This window comes from Sander vitreus, chromosome 8, assembly GCF_031162955.1.
Source record: "Sander vitreus isolate 19-12246 chromosome 8, sanVit1, whole genome shotgun sequence".
NCBI classification, from domain to species: Eukaryota; Metazoa; Chordata; class Actinopteri; order Perciformes; family Percidae; genus Sander; species Sander vitreus.
Window position 1 is genome coordinate 18,764,612 of NC_135862.1, and position 23,243 is coordinate 18,787,854.

At 40.6% G+C, this 23,243-nt stretch overlaps 1 protein-coding gene across 3 annotated transcripts in view; it reads right to left on the reverse strand.

Moving 5' to 3' along the window:
• Positions 1–23,243, reverse strand: part of tasor2 (transcription activation suppressor family member 2) — a 25,511-nt gene continuing 2,268 nt past the window's right edge. Inside the window, exons 5-22 of one of the 3 annotated variants that reach the window (XM_078257335.1) lie at positions 21,553–21,644; positions 21,308–21,445; positions 20,005–20,138; positions 19,883–19,899; positions 19,695–19,791; positions 19,488–19,582; positions 19,253–19,359; positions 18,718–18,790; positions 18,516–18,587; positions 16,261–18,408; positions 15,095–15,848; positions 14,436–14,883; positions 6,720–11,150; positions 2,498–2,620; positions 2,254–2,407; positions 2,046–2,151; positions 1,581–1,762; positions 1–675 (exon numbers count right to left, since the gene is read on the reverse strand). In XM_078257335.1, the coding sequence (XP_078113461.1) occupies positions 578–675; positions 1,581–1,762; positions 2,046–2,151; positions 2,254–2,407; positions 2,498–2,620; positions 6,720–11,150; positions 14,436–14,883; positions 15,095–15,848; positions 16,261–18,408; positions 18,516–18,587; positions 18,718–18,790; positions 19,253–19,359; positions 19,488–19,582; positions 19,695–19,791; positions 19,883–19,899; positions 20,005–20,138; positions 21,308–21,445; positions 21,553–21,644 (9,269 nt within the window). In that variant the 3' untranslated portion in view covers positions 1–577. Of the gene's footprint in view, positions 676–1,580; positions 1,763–2,045; positions 2,152–2,253; positions 2,408–2,497; positions 2,621–6,719; positions 11,151–14,420; positions 14,884–15,094; positions 15,849–16,260; positions 18,409–18,515; positions 18,588–18,717; positions 18,791–19,252; positions 19,360–19,487; positions 19,583–19,694; positions 19,792–19,882; positions 19,900–20,004; positions 20,139–21,307; positions 21,446–21,552; positions 21,645–23,243 lie in introns of all 3 variants that reach the window. The other 2 variants (XM_078257334.1, XM_078257336.1) reach the window with 2 other exon arrangements.

Sequence of the window (23,243 nt, forward strand, 5' to 3'; positions counted from 1 at the left end):
ATTAATGAAACCGCTTTATTCTTAGTCAAATTGCTTTGTACATGTCATGAAATATTAAGTGCTTAGTAATTATGTTAAAACAATTTAACAACCAAGACTTTAGAATCATTGTACGTAACCTTAACAGTGTGCAGTAGTATACTTCAATATATGAAACAGAAAACATCCTAATTAAATTTTGTTGCAATTTTGTCGATTTTTATCTAAAAATAGTAATGATTGTGCTGCAAATGTATAAACTCAGGACTGTAAATAAAACACACTGTAAAAACAATTTACAATAAAAAATATAATACAAAATGCAGTATATACAGTCTGTATATTGGCATTGTCAATCCATTAACTTAATGATAACTTAGTCGAAAAATGAAACAAAAAACATGTCAAACCATAAATGAATAATTATTGCTTGATGTAAAAGAGCTTTACTGACAACACAAGAAAAATATTAATTGTAGTATGTTTTAAATCACCATAAAATGGTAAATTACTGGGTTCTCCTTACATCCAGTGAATTTTCCATTGTTTTGTTCTTGATTTAGCACAGCTTAAGTGTGTCCATCTGACTTTTTCCAAGTCAGGCTGTAATTGGTTTGCTTGGAGAATACGTCAGGAAAGAGTCGAAAGTCATTGTTAAAATTCCATTCTTTCCAAATGCGCTGTCTGTTGTTGTATCTGTTAGAATACAGAAGAAAAACATGTCATTCCTTTTTGCAATGTACAATAACTAGACACAGAACCCCAAGTTGCTCCCCAGGCTGTCCACTGCTCCTAATGCTTAGGATGGGTTAAATGCAATGATTGAATTTTACTACATTGTACTGTATGTGAGGAATTAAAAAAGCTTATTCTGCTTGTAAAACCTTTACAGGTTAACCCAGACGTATTCTATTTCCACGACGTTCCACTTCCAGGATTGCCCTGTTGCCGCCGGGAAGTTCCGCCGTATGTCCTTCTTTTTGGCTGGATTTCCGTTACCTAACGCTTTCTTTGTGTTGGAATTTTAAACTCCAGTCGATTTATGAGGACTATGGTTAACTGCTCCTCAGATCTCTGCAGGGTAAATCCAGACAGCTAGCTAGACTATCTCTCCAATCTGAGTTTTCTGTTGCACGACTAAAACAACTTTTGAACGTACACGTTCCACCAAAACAAGCTCCTTCCCGAGGCTATTTTGCAGCGGCACCGAAGCTCTGTGCGGCGCTTAGCACCACACATGACGATTGTTACTCGTTTAAAGACATGCCAATACACCAGAACACGTTTCTCTCCAATCCCAGAATGCTGTGTGGACTAGCTAGACCCTCCTTTGCAGCGCTGTGGAGGAAGGTCTGGCAAAGCGAGACTAACCCAGACGCAGCAGAAACTCAGCGAGTAATATGTAACTTTTGCGGCTCTTTTTAATGTCCAATTAACATGGTCGATTTGATACACTAAAGCATTGAGAGCAATTGCTTTTAATTATATATTAGAGAGGTTTATAACATTTTACAAACAACACCTTAAAAACAAAACCACAATATCATGAGACTCAATAAATGTTAAGGTACAGTTAATGTATTAGTTCATTAGTGTCTCACCGGTTATAAAAACAGGGTAACGGGCTGATATATTCTGGACCTGCAAACGGACCAAACACGTGAGATAGTCAGGCTGCTCTCTGGACATGAGGTCACACTCATGATAAGGCAAGACCTCCAATATTCCAGCTTCTTGGCACCAGTTTAGGAAGTGCTTCTTCTCTTTTGCCTCTGCACTCAACCTGAATATGAGAGGAGAGATCGTGTTCAGACAAGCAACACTTTAACAGAAAGGCTTTCATGTAAGTGCACAATTAGCATAAAATTATGGCAAACACTCTTTACGGTAATTTAAAATCTGTGAAAGAGATCTAAATTTAAATATAAAAGAGGAAATATGGAACACATTGTGGTTGATGCCAGGAGGTCAGTTAGCAAAAACAAACTTTAGATATGACAAGACAAGACATTAGAACACCTGTAAAAGTAGGAGGTGAGAAATATTTTTCCAAAGTTGACCCCTACCTTGCATTTTCTTTCAGCCGACGGCTATCTCTGTAGTGCAACATCCATTTCCACTTCCCCGTTCTGCTTCGCTCTTGCAAGATTTCTGACATTTTTTTCATTTTGCCTTAAAATTCATACAAAATTGATATCATACGTTAAACTGGCTGCTCACAGTACAATATCTCAAAACAACAAAAAGCTAATATTTATTTAAAGGTGCACATACAAAAACTGAGGGACTCCAGTGCAGCTCTGTCGAACATTACAAAGCCACCCCTCGTGAAGAGCTCCTGATGGGTGAGATTCACGACATCATCTGGTTCGTCAATTCCAGCAAACTGTGTACCTGGGGACTTCTTCAGCTCGAGCAAATGCGGGATCTTAGATAGCAGAATACGGTAATTAATTCATGATTACCTATTGCAAAAGTCCTCTCAGGATCTTTTTTTTTTAATCAGCTGATCAATTACCTCACAAATGTGCTCTGCAATGTCTTCATTCCTGAGGATGATGAGTAGAGATGAAGAACTACCCTCACCAAGGAAGAACTCGGATGGCTGTACAGCAGTGTGGCCTTCTGCCTCGAACTGTGCCTTTTGAAAACACAGAGAAATTACCCACATTTATTAAGCCATTATTTTTCCATTAGCAAGTCTTACACTGCTTTAGCATTCAAATGAATCACCTGTCTTGACTTGCTTACATATATTTTGTGACTGCAAATACGTACAAAGGTTATTAAAAAGGGTTGTATGACATCCTTGAATTCAGCATTTCTTTGATACTAGTGCCCGTTTGGAGCGCGTGCCTGTTCAGAAACAGCTGATTGCTTGGTTCAGAGTATTTATTTTCCACAACTTTATCTAACTATAAGCGCGGTTAAGTCATGTAACAATAGGAATTGTTCGTGATATATGCGTTGCCACACGGACCGTTTTAGAGTTTGCACCTAGTGGTATCAGAAGGTTTAAGACCACTTGTATGTTCGCCAGACTCAGCTAACCCCATCTTGGCTGTGGCTCATCTAGAGATTCGGTGTGTTCCCTTTTTTCGTTTAGCCGTCACACATCCAGGTAGCGATGTGGCCCGGGTGGAGGAAGCAGGCAGCCCTGCTCAGCCTGCTGGAGAAGCCGCTACAGCCGCCTGGCCCCAGGCGAGACAAGGAGGGAACAAAGCTCAACCTTAAACAGCGTGCTGCATGAACGGAGAAATGTACACAACCGCCGGCAACGAAACAATGTGCTGGAGAACCCAAGAGGCCTGGTATTCATCTAATGTGTCTGTGTACGATTGTATTTGCATGTAGAGTAGACAGCAATCAGCCAGGCAGATGACCATTTTTTGGTACATGACATCAGTAGCCGGTGAATCATAATCAATGAGCCTAGGGATGCAGAAACTCCCCGCTACTGTAGGCTACTGCGCATGTGTGGGGACATGAAATGCTGGACATGCTTCAGTCTTGGCTTATGCACACGTGTCTGGATAATAACCCCTTTTAAAAACCTCGGGAATATTCTTTCAATGATACTCCACACAATATGTATCAGGTGGTGATGAAACACTCACCCCCATAGGCTTGAAAAAGCAGTAGAATGTTTGTAGACAGTCCATTATAAAGTTCAGAGGTTGTGATCAGTTTGGATTCAAAGCAGTTATGACAGATTTCAGAGGGTACCGCTGCTCTCCCTCTTACTCGGCCGAGACACACGTCTGCAGCCTGCAGTTCAGTCTCCTCTCTCTCTCTCTCTAAAATAATTAGGGAAGCTGAAATTAAAGCCTACCTTTACTTATAATTATATTAAACAAAGAGAAATGTTCTCCCCTCATCTTAAAATGGTCATAAATCGATATCGGAGTAGCTACTTCCTTGTTTGCTGCTGCAATGAATGAAATGCAGAGGAGAAGAAAAGAGCATCTGTCTCCACAAAGAGTGTTTGATGGTTATTCAACCATTTTTTAACTGCAGGAGACGCTCGACTCGACCGCGGTGCCACGTCTTCCTTTTTCCATTGCAGATTTAGTACCACCTCATGCGTGAGGCGAACGTGGCTGGTCGTCATAGCGCCGCTGCAGGAAACTGCCGTGACCTCACACACACACACACACACACACACACACACACACACACACACACACAGAACATCGAAGGTCTGTTTGACTCTCGGCATGTGGCTGTTGCCACAGCCAGAAGAAAAAATTTTGTTTCAAAAGAAGCTGGAGAAAGCAAAAATAAACATCGCTGGCTAAACTATTTAAAATGACGGGTTTGTTCAGGACACCCCCGTCTGTCGCTAGCAATGATGACGCAGTGATTAGTGACGATTCTCTCCGACCAATCAGTAGTCTGCAGGTTTTCACGTAATTTTTTGGTATCGCCTCAGCTCGCTTGGAACCTCGACGGAGGTGGTACTAAAAAAAAGTACCTGTTAGCAGGTACCAGGGACTTTTTTTCTTAATGGTCGAGTCGAGGCGAGTCGAGCAGGTACCAGTGAAATGGAAAAACGCCAATAGTTAGTGCCCAAAGGTCTCGACTGCCAGAAAACGTAGACATGCTCATATTCCTGAAAAAAAACTGACCATATCTTAGGCTGAGCAGTGTCAAGACTAAAAAAAACTCTATTTTTTTTTTACGGTTTTTGTTTTTTAATTGAGGAAACTAAAGTAGTTCAGTTACAAGGTCATACAAAGCTTCAATTAGAAGTTAGAAGCTCACGCTGCAGTTATTAGGTCTAAAGAGGTTAGTTATACAGGAGAGAAGTCAGTCATTTGAGTTTGTGGCAAAACCTTTCACAGTGCTCGTTTTTTATTTTGTGACTTTTGATTGAATCATTTTTCTAGTCATATTTCGTCATATTTTGTCTCATGAGCTGATTGTCTCATGACAGCCCTACACGAGTATACAAAATGGGGTTATTTCATATAGACTAAATATTTATTGAATTACCAGAAAACATGCTATATTGTGATAAATAACGTTATTGAGATATGAAATTACCTATAGCGAGATAGAAGATTTTGGCCATATTGCCCAGGAATAAAGGAAAAGACGCTGAAAGATCAGGCGTGGCAGGCCACAGTGAAAGAATGTGGCTGAGACGCCACATGTTTCCTGGCTGGTCTGACTAATCACTCAAGCTCAAATTACCACCTTATTTAAATGTTTGTTCATTTGTCTTTATCTTTACTAAATATGTGACAGTAAATGTGTAAGTGTAGTACAGCATAGTTGTACTAGATAGTGTTTGAGGACTGAGTAAGAAGCAGTATATTTAGCTTAGTGCTGTCAGTTAAACGCGTTATTAACGGCGTTAACGCAAACCCATTTTAACGGCGTCAATTTTATCGTGAGATTAACGTTCTTTTTGGCATAGCAAACTTTGTAGTTTTTTTTCACATGCTGTTGCAACAACTAGTAACGTTAGAAAAACAACACCACACCGGATCTAGCTAGACTTGAAACAAAACAGACAGCCGCACACACTTGTTTGGGCTTGCGAGCCGGCCAAAGAGTAGTAGGCTAACGTTACGTTTTGAGTGAATGGCGAGCGCGAGACGCCGAAATGGATGCCAATAAGATTCTGAAGGTTGTTAAATGGCTCCATTGATAAGACCAAAGTGATCTGTGTGTTTCGTTGTTGTGAACTGAGCTATCATCGCAGCACGTCCAGTCTGAAATACCACTTGATGGCCAAGCACACAGCTGATGAGAATTCTCCGCCCCCTCGTCAAAGCCAGGCGACAAAAGCACAAAGCAAGCCGATCCACTTTTCCATGTTGATAAGAGCATTAAAATGAGAAAAAATAACTGGACAAAAAGAAATCTAGGGACATTTAGAAGAGATAAAAATGTGCGATTAATTGCGAGTTGACATTGATATTAATGCAATTAAATATTTTAATCGTTTGACAGCACTAATTTAGCTATATTGTGACTGTGGGAACATACTGATCATACAGATGGACAGCAGAGAATTATTCTGCAGAAGTAGACTTAGAAGTTTGCATGAATAATTTCCACTATGCTAAATGTCACGGCACAATTGACTTATTGGTTGCTAGGCTGAGATGGGTGTGGCTTACCTGCGTCACAGCAGCTAGGAGTTTACAAAGCGCAAGTGGAGGACAGATTGAGAGGGACAGTCGGAGGATAAAAGACGCATTTCTGAATGTCATGACAAAAGAATCCTTTACCCCCCCCATCAAGTGTGTTAATGTTATTGTCCGCGTCTTAAATGTCTACAAATGAACTGTCAACGGAGCATCAAGGCTGATCAACGTTGGACCACTGAGAGAGAGCTGGTCAGCTGATGGAGCGGAGCCAAGGACGAGAGGTAGGCCCATCCATTTTACCTGTGGCCTGGCAAACCAAGTGTTTAGCTCTGTAGTTTCAGCCAAAACCCTTGAATCCCATAGACGTAACGATAGTATAAGTTTTCCCAGGGTTGTGGTTATGCCGTGACACCAACTTAAAGTACAAGCTGACCACAACCTCTGATCTCGATTGAGGAGACAACAAATTTGTACTGGCATCTTCTGTACAGGGGATGAGTGTGACATTGTCATACAATGCATTTTGGGTGACTTATCACTTCAGTTAGTTAAGGAATGCAAGCTTTAAATAGTATATCTTTGAAAGAAATAGTATATATTTAAATATTGCATTAGAAGTTTGTTGAAAACTTGTCTTACCTTGGTTTCCTCAAAGAAGGCATCATCTGACGTCAATAGTACGTAGAATCTGTACTTTGTTTTACAGGATTTCTTCACAACTGAATTCAGATTACTGCGGAAACTCTCATCCATCTCTCGCTTCATTTGATCACAAAAGTCAAAATGGTTACTTGGTTCAGCCTTTGGGTAACTTCTTTGCATTCTGAAGTGTTTGCGTGGTCTAGATGGGACCTTTTTGACAGCACAAACATCATTCATCATTGCCTCGTACAGCCTGACACACTCCGAAGTCACAGCAGAAACTCCAGCATGTTCCATGGGGTTCCCTGTTGCCCGAGATACATTTGGAGGATGAGTCTTGTCTTCCTTTGTAGTCTTTTTCCTGTCAGACATGTTTACCTTAATTTTTTGTCCAACAAGTGACGGTGCATCTAAATTTGCATTCAAGTGATCCACTGAATCCTCCTGCTCTTCTAGACTGCAAAAGTGCACAGTCACAGGACTGGCGCAAGACAAATTCAGTTCGTCATTTGTGCCCTGTTGGCGGACGGGTCCCCTCTTACTCCTTTTCAAAAGCTGTTTCATTTGTTCTGAGAAGATAAGGCACTCCTGCTCCATTGACGCCTCAGTGGGGTCATCTTGTAGGCACCTCTGAGAAACCTGCTCCAGGAAAGAATAGGATCTCTTCCTGCTGGTGTTATAGACCGTGCACACGAGTGAGCTTTGAGGTCCCAGGAAGAGACTGTCATCTATTATGCCACCATCTTTGTAAACCACATGTGAAGTTGATGCATCTGAGCAGTTTTTTTGATCAATCTCAATACTCTCTTTGGTTGTTTGCCCAACTTTCTCAACTAAACTATATTTAATGAAACCTTGGTTTCCATCAACAAGTTTAGAGATTTTTTTTGCAGATTCAAAAGCCTGCGCGGGGAAAGATGATAAAGGAATATTGTTTAATTTTGAAATGTCCCTTCCTTGGTGCGGCTTTAAAGGATCTTGAAGCACACATTTAGCTTTATCTGAGTTAGATTTACTGTCACTTACATTGGATAACCAACTGCTCTTTGAAGAAAGCTCACTGGCATCTTGCTTATAATCATTTAGTTCTTCAGAGTTTTCCTTGAGACTTTCTGTCTTTTTCTCCAAGAACATGGTAGTAGGTATCGTGTATGTGACTACGAGGGTTTCGGTTGGTTTATTGACAGAAAAATGGGACATTACAGCATTTTCAATTTGTCTGTCTTTAGAGATGCAATCTGCTTGACATTCATCAGTCTTGGATGGTTTCACTGCCATGACAGGACGCTGACTGTATGAACGTAAGTCATGACTTAAATTGCTCTGTGAGGTTTTATGTCTACCTTGGTCAATATTTGGTTTAATGGCTTGCAAACTCTCAGTACAGGGAACAGATCTGTAGGGATGACAATCTTGCCCTACAGAGGTTTCCTGTAATTTATCTATTCTTTCAAAATGGTGTTGATGAACTGGTGAGTTAGTTTTCTTTAGCTGCAACTTTACACCGAGTACTTCCTCTAATTTACTTTTGAAAGGTGAAATGAGAAAGTTACTTGTTGATTCCGTTTGCAGTTCTGGTGAGGTAGAGGCTGACACCACTGCTGGTGTTGTATTGCATTGCATTTTCTTGTCCTTAAAGTCAGATGAAATGTGGCTTGTGGTGAAGCAAGTGGGGATGTACTTGTTTTTGGGGTTAGGGGTTTGATCAAGAGAGTGTTTCTCAGCCGTTTCAATCTGGCTGGATGTTTTAGTGTGGCTCGTTTGGTGGCGGAACTTGTCTATACTTTGAAGAACTCTATGAGTTCTTAGTTCAAGATCATGATGACGGGTGGCATCACGGTTAAACGTAGACTTGTGAGGCACCTCATCCTTTCTGGATGTTGAGCCTGTACTAAGACATTTCTGAGTCATGTTTTTGGAGGTTTCACTACCACTAAAAGCAGAAGCACTAGTATTACTAGGTCCAGAGCGAGTTAAATACTCAAATGGTTTCTCGTCCATTGTTGGGGTAGGGCACCGGTCATCAGACTCACTTCCCGAGACCACTGGCTGGTTGGTTTCACTTGCATCAAGAAGTGAAAGTGATATTTTGCCAGCAGACAGTTCTGGCTTTTTACGGTACATTTGAGATGTACTGCATAACCCTGTGGGTTGGACAGTTTCAGGGTAGGTAGTTTTACTAATAAATGGTATTTCTTCCTGGTCAACTTCTTCAACCTTGCCTTGTGAGTGTGTGTCATGTTGTTGTACTGTATCCTCTCTGGAGGTGTCTAGTCCAATAAATGGAATTAAACCCACAATACTGATCTTTTCCAATCCCTCATTTGTTTTTGCAATCTGTTTGATGTCTGTTTCTTTAGTCAATGCAGCGTCAGCTTCAAACTGAGGTGAATGAGCCTGATGATAAAATAGTTCTTTTTCAGTTGTGTTTACAACTTTTTGATCTCCCTCAATTGAATGGGTATCCCCATCTTCATGATCAACACTAATTAAATTGAAGTTTGCCATTACTTTGTTTTGGCATTCGGTTTCAACACGGTCATTTGTCTGTGGAATAGACCCATTTGCGTTAGAAACATCTAACAAACAGTTGTTCTCATCAGACATTGGTAATGCTGCCTTCTGATGTGCCTTATCTGCCAAACAAATGTATTTTTTTGAATTTCCCTGAATTGCAGGTTCGTTAGAAATAGGCTCCATTTCTGATGAAGCGTGAGGAGATTTTTCTGAAATGGCATGTTCATCTGTCAACACATTGCCATTTGCACACAGCTTTCTTAACTGCAAATCATGGCAGACATCTTCTTTGTTGTTGTCTTTAGGTGGTTGCTCCTCAAATGGCGGTTTCTGATTACACTCTGTAATCCAATCCTTCTTTACTGAATCTGGGCCATCACAATTCATAGGTAGTGGTTGATCACTCAATTCACTATTAGCTTCCACAGGTGAAACACAACTGTCTTTCTCATCAAATCCATTTTCTTTTCCAAAGGGATCTTCATCTTTGATCACTTTACCTTTGTAGACTGTACAACAATCTACATCTTTAACATTTTCAACCTTGCCTGGTGAGACTGATATAGGTTCCTCCCCAGGTAACGGCTTCTCATTTTCCAAAATATATCCATTGCAGACTATACCTGACTTTTTGTTTGTTGAATCGTCATCTGCAAGAATCACTTTTGGATAAGGTTCTACATTTCCTTGTTGGTATGGACTTTCTTTCACTTCCAAGTTTTCCCCATCTTTGGATTCAATTGCATCATGCTTAACTGTAAGAACCACATCGCTTGCTTCTTTGTTGGAGTCTACCTCTACAACTGTCACAGATTTTGATGAATCCTTTCCATGTTTTTGCACTAAATTCATTGCTGTAGCTTCTGAATATTTAATGCCATCTTTCATATCTGTCTTCTCATTGTTGCATCCATATAACACGTGGCCAATTACTGATGCAATCTGATTTTCTGGTCGAACAGATACACTTTCCATCTCTTTTTGTACAACAATCAATGTTTCATCACCTTTACAAGATGGTACATCAGTGTGCTCCAGACTCCCAGCTTTTTTTCTCTTGTTTCCAATGCCATCTTTCATATCTGTCTTCTCATTGTTGCATCCATGTAACACATGGCCAATTCCTGATGCAGTCAGATTATTTTCTGGCTGAACAGATACACTTTCCATCTCTTTTTGTACAACAATGAATGTTTCGTCACCTTTACAGGATGGTACATCAGTGTGCTCCAGGGTTCCAGCTTTTTTTCTCTTGTTTCCAATGCCATCTTTCATATCTGTCTTCTCATTGTTGCATCCATGTAACACATGGCCAATTCCTGATGCAGTCAGATTATTTTCTGGCTGAACAGATACACTTTCCATCTCTTTTTGTACAACAATGAATGTTTTGTCACCTTTACAAGATGGTCCATCAGTGTACTCCAGGCTCCCAGCTTTTTTCATCTTATTTTCAAGTCCATCTTTCATATCGGTCTTCTCATTGTTGCATCCATGTAACACATCGCCAATTCCTGATGCAGTCGGATTATTTTCTGGCGGCAAAGATACACTTTCCATCTCTTTTTGTACAACAATGAATGTTTCGTCACCTTTACAGGATGGTACATCAGTGTGCTCCAGGGTTCCAGCTTTTTTTCTCTCGTTTCCAATGCCATCTTTCATATCTGTCTTCTCATTGTTGCATCCATGTAACACATGGCCAATTCCTGAAGCAGTTGGTTTATTTTCTGGCTGAACAGATACACTTTTCATCTCGTCTTGAACAAGAATGAATGTTCGGTCATCTTTACAAGATGGTACTCCGGTGTTCTCCAGGCTCCCAGCTATTTTCCTCTTACTTTCATAGGTGCTTCCGGCATCATTTATCTCATTGATAATCTCTGTGTAGTGTACTTTTTTTTTGTTACACTGAAAAAAGAAAAAGAAAACAGAATAAGAATAATTACATATATATTTTGTGTGAAAACCGTAACTACTGTTTCTCTCTGTGAGTTTTTCAATGTTTTGCCATGGTTTTTTGAGGTCACTATGACAATAATGCACCAGCAATTCAAACAATGAATACTGTAAATCACAATAACAAAGCTAGCTGTCATTAACAGAAGTAAAATAAGGTCAAATAGTGGCTGGCTGACATGCAGGCGCATCAGTCATAAACAAAGTACCCATTTTGGCATTACATTTGCCTGCTTTTCTGTCTACTTTATGCCCATCAGTCCCAATACAATAAATAAGATGTATGATGCCATTCCCTTTCATTTGATTAAATCTCTGTAGCCATCATGGTGGACTACAGAAGCATGGTATGTGCAGTCCATCTGTGGAATGTGCACATTACCAGAGTGCAGCACAAGTATGTACATGATTGACACTGCACAGGGCTCTCGAAAATAAGTACACAAACATCAATACTTCTTCTGGTATATGGCTTATATAGTGCAAACCATTAGGAGCATAGGAGGCATCGTCAGGAAGCTGGGATGGACTTGCATTAGACTGCATGGGAGTTGGGTTGTCTGGGACAATAGTTATTGGTAGGGTCTCCCATTGCAAATTGGTCCATGGCCAAAAAAGGAGTGATTTGAACACCCTTATGAGCAGGTCATAACAGGACATAGTCAACTTATCTGAAATATGGGGCTCCCTCTTGAAGCCAAGACTTGGAGGGTAGTGTACACAGGATCACATATAAGCTATACAGCTTTGCCAGTCTGAGCTCAAACACAGGCGGCATGGCCTTTTCTGTTCTGGGATCACCACCCACAAAAAAAAAAGAATAATGGGCCTGGTACATGGTTAGTTGGGCAGCCCTTGTCTAGCTGAACACTAGCCACTGAATAGTGGATAGTCACCTTTGGTGGAGGAGCTGAGGCTTGTACAGGAGGCAGAATGGCACCAACTATACGTAGTTAGCCTCATTTCTGTGCTCCTGGTTAGTAGCTGGACTCTCCCTGTCTGGAGTTATCCAGGATGCTGCCTATTTTTGGCTAGGTTATTGTATACCGGCAGCTTTTTACAGGCAACCGCAGGGCACAGAGCTCCAGAAATCCAGGGATATTTAAGAGCAGGTAGCACCGGAACAAAAACACCGACACATCACAGACAGTATGATAATAACATCCAAAACGCACAATTTACTCTGTGGTTTCTGTGACTTGAGAAATACTTTAAAATGAGTAGGTAGTACTGCTCATAGTTGAGTACACGGTCCTTAATGTGGCCCACACTGTTGTACACTATGTACACACTGCTAAAAGAATGTGGTCATATGTGGCCCAGACCACCTCTGAATGTGGTGATTGGATTTCAAAGCGACCTCAATGCGTCGTGGGTGACTTCCCATATGTACTTAAAAGGTCCCATGGCATGAAAATTTCACTTTATGAGTTTTTTTTTTAACATTAATATGAGTTCCCCTAGTCTGCCTATGGTCCCCCAGTGGCTAGAAATGGCGACAGGTGTAAACCGAGCCCTGTCCTGCTCTGCCTTTGAGAAAATGAAAGCTCAGATGGGCCGATCTGGAATCTTCCCCTTATGGAGGTCATAAGGGGAAAGGTTACCTCCCCTTTCTCTGCTTTGCCCGCCCAGAGAATTTGGCCCACCCATGAAAAAGAGAGCGACATCATGGCTTACAAACAAGCGAAGCATGGCAGTTGGTCAAGGCCACACCCCCACCTTCCACTTTGCCCCCCCCTCTCTCCTCCTCAATAGCATTTAAAGCTACAGAAACGGCACATCCTAAGTAAAGCTCATTGTGGGACAGGGCTTTGACTCCGAACTTCGTTATTCAAATATAATTTGAATATTTAAAAAAATGATATTCGAACGAATATTAGGCAGCCCTTAATATTCGAATTTCGAACCTGTTATGGGCATTATTTTTTGTAAATGTGTTTGCTTGTAAACCTTGTTTTCAATTCAGATTCCGAGGCTTTTTCACGTCGCGGCGACGCACGTCGCTTGGCCGCGGCTTGGTAGCGCATCCCCCCCCCCCCGACTCATTTCCTGGTTCCCTTTCTCCATAAACAACATGAAATCAAGGAGAGGGTTAACTTTTCCTGCTACAGATTTCCCACCGTGGTCAGAAAGAACAGGGGAGACACTTTGTTTCTCTCACTAGGACTCTAGAGTCGCTACTCACTCTGAAGCTACAGGTAATCACTGTCACGCTCTCACAACACACACTCCCCACACACACACACACGCCGGCTCGATGCACACACCAGCGCACAAGTATGAACATCAGACCACTTACGTAGGCTACGGTGAAAGCTCCGAAATTCCTTCCTCAAAAAAACAGTTGCGGCAATGTGCCTATTGACATTGACTGATACACTGCCCTCTGGTGGATAGAACATATACAACTTATACCAATATAGGTCTTACTGAAGGCATTTAATGGTCAAAATATTATTAATAAATATTTGAATATATTTGAATATTAATAAACAAACAAACTTTGAATATGATTTTGGGGCAAAAGTCAAAGCCCTATTGTGGGACTGGCTCTAGTGGCTGTAATTCTGCACCAAGGCTGAATTTTTGGGAAAGAGACTTCAGATACAGTATTAGGGGGCCACAAAGGCCTATATGAAAACGTCTAAAAACCAGCATGTCATAGGACCTTTAAAACTGTCTACTCGTGATCAGATTACTCAGGACGGATTTTTAATACCAGGTGTAATAACAGGTATATGTGCCAAATAGCATTTCAGAGTCTTTATATCAGATGGCGGTAGGACCTGGTAGGTTGACAGAATAAACCGGGGTAGTGAATTTAACTCTAAATGTCCGTCAGAGCCTACGATTTTTTAGCATCCCAGGGGAGGATGGAGACGAGAGAGCCCTGCCCAAAGTCTCCATTGCAGAATGCAGAGACAACTGTTTGGAGCTATGTATAAAAGTTCTGAGGGGATTTTGAGAGAGAGATCTTGTGATCCCAATTAAGATACCATAGCACTCTGCCAGAAAACAGTCTATGGTCCCATTCAACTCACCCTATTACAATAAGTCTTTGTTGATAGTCCCTCAATTATGCAGATTAATGTATGTCTATTACTACTTAACAAGCGCAAAAATCTGATCCTTTAATTGTTCTATATTCTAAAGACCATCTGGAAATCATTACAAATACATTAAATACATGTACTCAATGTAACCGTAACATTAGAACCAAACCTGAATTTTGCTTGCCTCCTGTAATCCCATGGATGACTTGAGTGTCTTCAATGTTTCAATAGCTTCTTTCAGATCCCCGGACACAGAAGTTTCTTTTCTGTTGACTTGTGGCTCTGAAGTAACAATCTCTGCATTTGAGTTTCTCAGTGACAAGTCCAAAACCACAGATCCTTGGTCCAACACAGAGTCATGTTTTTTGCTGAGGTCCAAAGCTTTTGAAATCGAAGGGTCTGAAGTGTCTGTTACACTCGGGAAAGGAGCAAATGAATAAGCCTTGAGCTCAGACTGAGCCAGTGTTGATACCATTCCACTAGGCATTTCCAAAGAATCACTCTCTTCTGAACATGGGTATGAGTCAACATGAAAGAACCTGGCTGTGGACCGGCTGTAGAACAGACCAATCCACATGTGGACGATGAGCTGCACTTCTTCACTGGTGTCTTGCATGGAGAAATCCCATGGGCTATCAAAGATGTGAAATGTACAAAAAATTAGCTCTTTCAATTGAATAATTGGTTATTATGTAATCTGACCTAAAAGTCAACATTACCACATATTGCTCACATTTCTCAACTAGATACAAACAAGTATAGCACTGAAATTATGTGAAAAGATACTTTTTTTACTTTTATGTTAAGATTCTTTGTGTAAAAAAGTAACACATACGTACGTACCCATGCAAGGCTCGGACGATAGTTCTATCCTTTGAGTCATTTGTGAACTTGCTGTCTAGTTTAAAGTCATAGTTTTCTTTCCATTGCTTTGTGACTTGGATAGATCCATCCTTGTCAACAAAGGTGCGGGAGTGTCTGAACTTTCTTCTGCACACCATTTGTTTTTTCAAATATTCTGGAGTCCTGTGGTTCTTTTCACTTCTGTCTGTCTGGCTGACAGATGGGTGTAGTGTTTTAATTCCATCGCCATACATTGTCTGGTGATGGTGCAGCAGTCTGGTAGAACCACTTAAAGGTGATACCTGGAAGGGTGTACCTGGCAAACCCAACAGTAGAGAGGAAGATGGGGGCAATGAGTAAGCATGTTCTTTAGATACCAAACCAACCAATTCACTACCTCCCATAAGATGGCTTGGTGAAGGAGACTCAAGAGGCTGCATGGATCTAGCAGCAGGCTGTCTAAGCAGAGCATGAAGAACTGACTCTTGTTCAGCAGTGGTAACATCTTTTGTAAGGTCACACTTCTTCAAACTTGTCTCAGGTTTTCTCTCAAGTGCTGGGTCTGGTTGTGGTGGAACCTGGTCATTACTGGCACTGAGTGCCAAGTCAGCAAGTAAGTTCAAAGCATCTGTAGATGAGCAAGCACTGTTCATTTTTTCCTTAACAGTCTTCCTGACAGAATTATCCCTAGTACACTCTTTGTAATTGAGTTTTTCACTGGCATAACAAGCTGGGGTTTGAAAATGCAACCACCCTGTGAAGACAAAACAGAGGAGAAAAAGAGAAACAGCATGAAAATAAAAAGTAGCACATTGAAAGCATTTGCAATATACCTACGTTTTACTATAAGGGACCTGTCACCAACTTGTAAAATATGCCATTGTTTCAAACAAAGGGATTGGTTTATTAAGCCAATGACAACATTTTTGGGTGCAGATGCATAGGACAGGCAAAAATGCAGCACAGGCAAGAGAAGAGCAAAAGCAAACTAAGAACTAGCCAAGACTTAGCTAAGCGCAGTGATAGCAGGCTGAAGACAGTTGCAAAGGTGACAGATCCAAGAAAATGGTCAGTCAGTTTCATTATCATGCACAATACTGAAAGTATGTTAACTATCATGCACAAAATACCATTTCCATATTTCAGAATTTTGAAATAGAACTCACATTTCTTTTTCACATTATCTGCAGAGACGCCTTGATGCTTTTTGAGCATTTTAATCCTTCCCCTTCTTGGAAAGATTGATGGAGGCCTGTGTATGATTTGAGATTGTTTGTCTAAAATGGTTTGTTCTTGTGTCTCTGATGAGTCTTTCCTTTGTTGAGTACCCTGACTCTCAGTTTTCTGTATCTTATCTGGTGTCTCTTTGGGGGTCAGTCCTAGGGCATATGCAAAAAGAGGGTCAACTGACAGCATCTTTGAAACTTCCTTGACACACACATCGGTGTCCTGGACACTTGTAATTGTATAATTACTCTTCAGCATCCCAGTGTCTGAGTCAACTTTGCCCTTCTTGAGATGGGGCTCAGTGTCTTGAGCAGTATCTGCAGTCATCTCCTTTGACACAAGGAAATCCATTTTTCTCTTTCCTCTTAGAAGAACTGATTTCAATTTACTCAACAGTAATTCACCTTTTGTGGCAATCTTTTCCGGGGAGAGAGTATTAGTATGATTTTCTTTAACTGCTTCTGAGGAAGAAGTTGCTGTGCCATCAGTCTTTGAAAAATGTTCAGTACTCTCTTGATTCAAAGTCAATAAACCATTGCCATCATCTGAAGGTCTCAAAATATTGTGTTCAGGATTAACATCACTAACAACAATTTGAAAATGGTTTCCTCCATCCTTGGATGTTGTGGCCTCTGTTTCTTTCACTGCCGTCTTTGGAGCAGTGCTAGACTCCTGCTCCATTTCGACTGTGTCATTTACAGAGGCATCAACCAACATTTGTTCATCTTTTGTAGATTGAATCTTATCCTTTAAAGACTTAATCTGATCAGCAAAATCTAGAGAGCCATGAGGAACCAAGATTCTTCCACATTCGCTGATGACCGGCTTTAAGTCCCAGCGCTCCGTTTTCTTTCTCTGAGGAAAAGCTTCAAGTTCCATTAAAAATGTGCTTTCAACGCTCTGCTGTCCAGGGTCTATTTTGTTCTCTTCTGCAACTGCTAAATCAACCGATGATGATGGTTTTCTAAATTTGCACTTTCGCCTCTGTACTTTCCTCTGCTCAATACAAGAAGGATTACTCAACTGTGGGTGGCCCGACGATTCCTTGGCCTGGTCTTCTGTCTGACTCTTCAAGTTGTCATCCTCCACTGGTATTTGTAAACTTGGAGTCTCAACGCACGCTTTAGATACTCTTTTCCGACCTTTGTAATGTCCCCTACGTAGTTTCCTCTTTTGTGTTTTTGTGAGATTGGTGAACTCAGGGCAATCCAAAACCTTTTTGGTTGTAACAGTCTCATCATTCAGAGAGTTCACTCCTGTCATTTGTAATTTGGCTGTTGAAAAACCAGAAAGTTGAATGTCATTATGCATTGTTGCAGACACAGTACTGATCATACCTAAACTCTCATCAGTAACAGTTCGCTCTGCCGAAGTGATGCTGACAATCAGCTCTGCAGGAAGGTCATCCGATGTAGAGGGAGAGACATTTTTTGCCCCCATGTCATCAGTTTTGATCAGCACAGTCAGATCAGATTTGCCAGTGTATTTAGTAGCATCCCCAGCATGCAAATCATCTGGTACAACATTCTGAGGCACAGCTGTTACGTCAACTTGTGCTGCAGCACTTGTTATACAACTGTCAACAGGCGTTTCAATGTTTACAGGAGATCTCTGGCCTGTCAACTGGTCCTCTGACTCCATGCTAACAGGATTGACTGGTGCCTCCTCGGGAGATGACAGACAGATGTAGACATCATCATCAAGGTCTTCTATTCGCTCCTCTTGTCTAGGTGCCAGGATTTCTGAAGCTTTGGACAATGGCAGTTGAAAAGAGACTGGTTTGCTCAAGTATGACCTGAAGCTCTGCCATGCCCTGTTAGTCAACTCTGGGCATGAGTAGAGGTGCTTGTGGGCATCCGGCACATCATACTGATCTGGAAAGATGCTGAGTTCCCTAGCAGGACTTAATGCCAACCCAGGATTTATCAGGGCTGCGTAACGCTGCATATGCTGTGCCAAGACTTCACACAGTTCTTCACTTGGGTCAATGGGTGTTTTCTCAACTTCGCCTTCTGCATAATTAAGCACCTGTAGAACCTGCAGTATTTCAGATGAAATGGCAGGCTTTTTCGCTCCAGATTTGGTGTCTGTGAAAAATCAAGAACAAGTACTTGTTTAATCTCTGCTTTTCTATTTATAAATATATCAACATATTAAATGAAAATATCCACTGTTAAACACATGCTGTAATCACCTGTCTGTATAACCTGCGAGACTGGAAACACAAACATGCCTTGCAGGACATCAGTTGCACTGGAACCAGTATCTGGAAAAACACAAAGATACTGTATGTGGCTGATATGAAGGTAAATCATGGTTGTAAACAAATATAGAATTCAGCAGGTTTTGTCGTGAGACCGACAACATAGTACTCGGTCATCATCTTTATATCTTACCATCATATGTGAGGAAATGCGAGGAGTGCAACAGGATAAGAAAACCACCATCTTTCAGCTGAATAGTGAGAGCCTGTGCATAAATGAGCAAGTTTGTCAGATATAGTTTTTGGATGTTGGACAGCAAGGAAAATCTAACACAAATATCATAGAAACTCATTGGATTGACTGGGAATTTCCAGTGCTGAAACAATTGATTAGTCAATTGACAGAAAATTATTGACAATTTCAACAATAAATAATTGTTTGTTTATTACTAATTTATTAATAATGAATTGTCATTCTTTGATTAAAAAAAAATACCAATCATTTGCTGGTTACAACTGTACAAATGTAAGGGTTTGCTTGGTTTCCTGCATTTCATATCAGTTAAAATAGAATACTATAGGTTTCTGACTGTTAACCAAACTGAATAAACCACCACTATGGGCTCTGATAAATCGTGAAGGGTATTTGTGATTATTTTTTACATTTTATGGAATGACTAACCTAAGCCCCACAATCTCTGAAAGGTTGACAATAAACAGAAACTCACAAGATCTTTCTCCTTGATCTCACGCAGAAGTAGAGGGAGTGAGTTGGTTTCTTCTGCCTCAGAAGAAACCAACTCATACAGACTAAAGTATAAGCCATCTAGAAAGACTGAAAGACATAAAAAAATTCATCAATGATATGTTCAAAAAAATCTAAGAATTTTGTTGAGATACTACTTCTAACTCTTGGTTAATAAGGCTGTTTTTTTCCCAAATATTTCAGAGATAACAACACACCTTCACCAGAATAGCAGGTTTCAAAGACAGCCCTTGGCAATAGCCGTCTCAGATCTGACATGGAAATGGCTCTGCCAATGTTCACCACCGGTGGTCTACAATGGAAAAATATGACAAAGTACAGAAAATAGGTTATAATCTAAATTATCAAAGACATTTAAGAATTTAAAAAAGGTGTGTATTTTCTATTTGCACATTTTAACTTACAGTTCTGCAGGGATTAAGGCCACTGTAGACCTCAGCCCAACATCATAGAACAGGGTGCCTATTTGAAGCTGACCCCTCCATGGAAAGTAATGACAAACTGGTGGTGGTGGTGGTGGAAAATTCAATTAGGAAATTCATAACAGTCAATTTTCAGTAAATGGATCTTTTTGGCAACAATATTTACTTACCGAGATTTTTCACCTCACTGAAAAGAGAAATATGAAAACAATGATCAATTTGACATTACAATTATTAATTTGTATGAAATAGTATTTGGTAAAGTACATGTGTTGCTGTAGTGATACAGAACCTTTTCTCCTGTGATGCTACAATCGTTGCTTTGGTATCCGTGTATGAAAATGATACAATGGCAATAGGACGGGCAGCGCTGGGAGACTGAGTCATCACATTACTTCCATCATCTAGCAGCTCATACATGTAATACTGCAAGGACAAAGCAAGACGCACTTGAGCTGCCTGGTGTCTATGCCCATGTTTCCTTCTTAACATGTACTCTTGCATTAAAGTACTCAACAATATTTTGCTCATAAGGAAGTACACACAGAAAGACATATACCCCTGTTCCACTAAAATTAGCATGTATTTGCAGGGTTTTAAGCGTGGGTAAACATGCTAGAAATAGGCAATAGAGTCCTTCCCCATTGCCAGTAGGCGAGTATGCCTTTTGGTGTCACATTCAACATCATGAATGCGCCGGAAAACAGGGTTAGTAAACAGTAGAAAGCAAACTGTTACGGCGGGTGCTTCTCTTTATCTGTTACTTATTCAGTCTCTCTTTCAAACTCGGTGCTGACTAATATGAAGCGATGTCCAAGCGCTGCTAGGCGGAGACGGATTTGTGGCCAAGATGACAGAACATCATCTACCACCACAGGCAACGAGCATCGTGCTGGAAAAAGGGCCAAAATTAGCGTGTCCACCCGGGCGTCATGTTTCGATCACTGCCGATCGGCACTGGAACCAATCGAGACCTGTGACAACTGCAGAGTTATTCTCCTGGGAATGAAGGCTGATTGTAACCTTTCCCACCAAAAACAAAAGCCAGATGTTACTGGGGGTTTTTTTAGGCCGGGGGAAAGGGCCTTTATAGTGCACTACCACCACAACATTTGGATGTGTGTAACATTTCAATGAAATCAGTATAGTGTGTTGGAACAGTGTAATTTACATGCATTTGTAGCAATGTTTCTCAAATGGGGGTACACATACCCTTAGGGGTACTTTTGAGTACTGCAGGGGGTACGTAAGATATTTAAAAAAAAATATATCAGTCATGCATAATTCCTAAAATAATGATACTATAAAATTAGTGAATAGATTTAGTGATTCTTAAAATTGGAAATGTAGCCTTTAAGTGTTTTTCAGTTACAATATTGTTGTTTAGACACTGACAGCTAGCGCTGTATTGTGCCTCTTTAGATAGCAAGGTTATATTTTCTACTGAAAATGTTTTGTGCTGGTCAAGGGGTACTTGAATGAAAAGAAAATTCAAAAGAGGTACATTATTGTTAAATATTTGAGAACCACTTCTATATAGAATGGGAAAAGCTGTGCTGTATGATTTTTATCACCAGTCACATGCCTCTTCTTACCTGGGTTCTCTCGAAGGCAAGAAAGGAGCTGGTTTTGGCAGATACTGAAGGCAACTGTTCTGACACATGACAGTCAAACCCCACAGTGGGCGCAGTTAAGTTCTGGGTGTAGTTCTCTAAAACCATTTTAACTCTACCCTGTTGGTAACAAGAAAGGACAAAGATGTTCATAAAATGCTTTCTAGGAACAAAAACACAATGACCACATACCTAACAAATATGTCACAACTTCTTTCTTTCAATACCTTTGTCAGCCTGATGATGGCAATGTATCCAGATTTCCCATGATACCAGCGATTGAGATCCAAACAGTCAGAGTACATTGGTATATAAACACCTAAGCAAACAAAGAAAACATTCACTTAATGTGTCTAGCTAAAATAAATACAGGGAGGGTCACTTATCAAGATTTGAGGACATAATAAACCAATACAATAATTAACTTTAAAGTGTCTTTCACAACACCTGGGACTTCTACAGCAGCGAGGCTGCACCTTGAAAGATGAATGTGTAACACGTAACAACTATCTGAATGACCTCACCACACCCACTGCAGCTGAACATGAACTCTAAACAATGTTACATTATGTTCTCTATCCAGTTTTTAATAAGCCATAATTCATAATTTTCTTCATGGGGTAAACACTAAAGATACTTTAGGCAATTTCTTTTACCTAGATCTGGGCTTTCACTTGTAAATCAAGCACTTAATTCTTAGTTTCCACAGGGCAAATCAACTAACTTTAATCATTCCACAAGGAGAATGTCTAGTCTCCCAGCAGCAGAAAGTACACCTAAAGGCCCTGACGCACCAAGCAGACAACCAAGAAATGGTCTGACTGTGGCAACGCCTCACGTCGCCTTTGTCTTGGCCAAAAAAATTGCACTTGAACACAGCGCAAAGACTACAGATGACGGCCAACTACCATGTTTGTTCTGCGCCTGCGTAAGAGGAAATAACTCTCCATACCAGCAGGCGGCGGTAATCTACTCATCATTCAAAAAGGGAAAGCGGATAAAAACGTTGCTATGATACCTACAACTAAAAAGTGTTTGCCCGATTCAGCAGCGGCAGTACAGAGGCTACAGTTCCTCTGCTTCACTCCCCGTCGGAAGACATTTTTTGTCAGTTTTGATAGCTCTGTGTATTGGATTGATCAGATGAGATGAAAAAAATGAGACGAGCCTTCTGTGCGCTTTCACAGTCGTTTGTTTGCTTTCTTCACTACCGTCTTTTTCTTCTCGTTTACTAATTCCTTTAAGCTAAATAGCCAATCAGATGGATTCCTTGCGCCGACGCCAATTCAACATGTCCAACCAAAAAAAGGCAGACGAAGGCCGAAGCGTGGCGACACACCGGCTGTCGGCCAGTACATCAGGGCCTTAATGGCCACCAGATACTAGGATTTTAATAGTTACCTTCTCTACTTCTAATGTATCTCGGTGAGAATTTTAAAAATGGATTGACAGGAGACTGACATCAGCAGACTGAAGAATAAGGTGTGGATGTTTCCACTTCCTCACTAAAGGTCACATGTATAGGCCTATTCATGTCTTACAAATACATAGTGTATTTTCTTAAGTGAGGTAAGAGCCAGTCTATTATCAAGAGGGCATTAGACCTCATGTTATTACAATATAAAAAGTATAATTAAATAATTACAATGCATTGAAATATGAATGGGGATAAATAAGACACTTGACAAAGAGCGACATTCAGGTAAATTCTCTCAGGTTGCATATCTGAATGTAAGATAATAAACAAGAGCCTAATAAATAAGAGCCTGTTTGGTAACCTGTTTGGTAGGTTTAGTGTGTCTTTCACACTCCCCCTGTAGCAATGTGCTGACAAAGTGAAGAGACATATTAGAAAAAGTACTAACTGTATAACCTTTCCAAATATCTCTTTCAGCCATAAAAAAAGCAAGTCAAAATA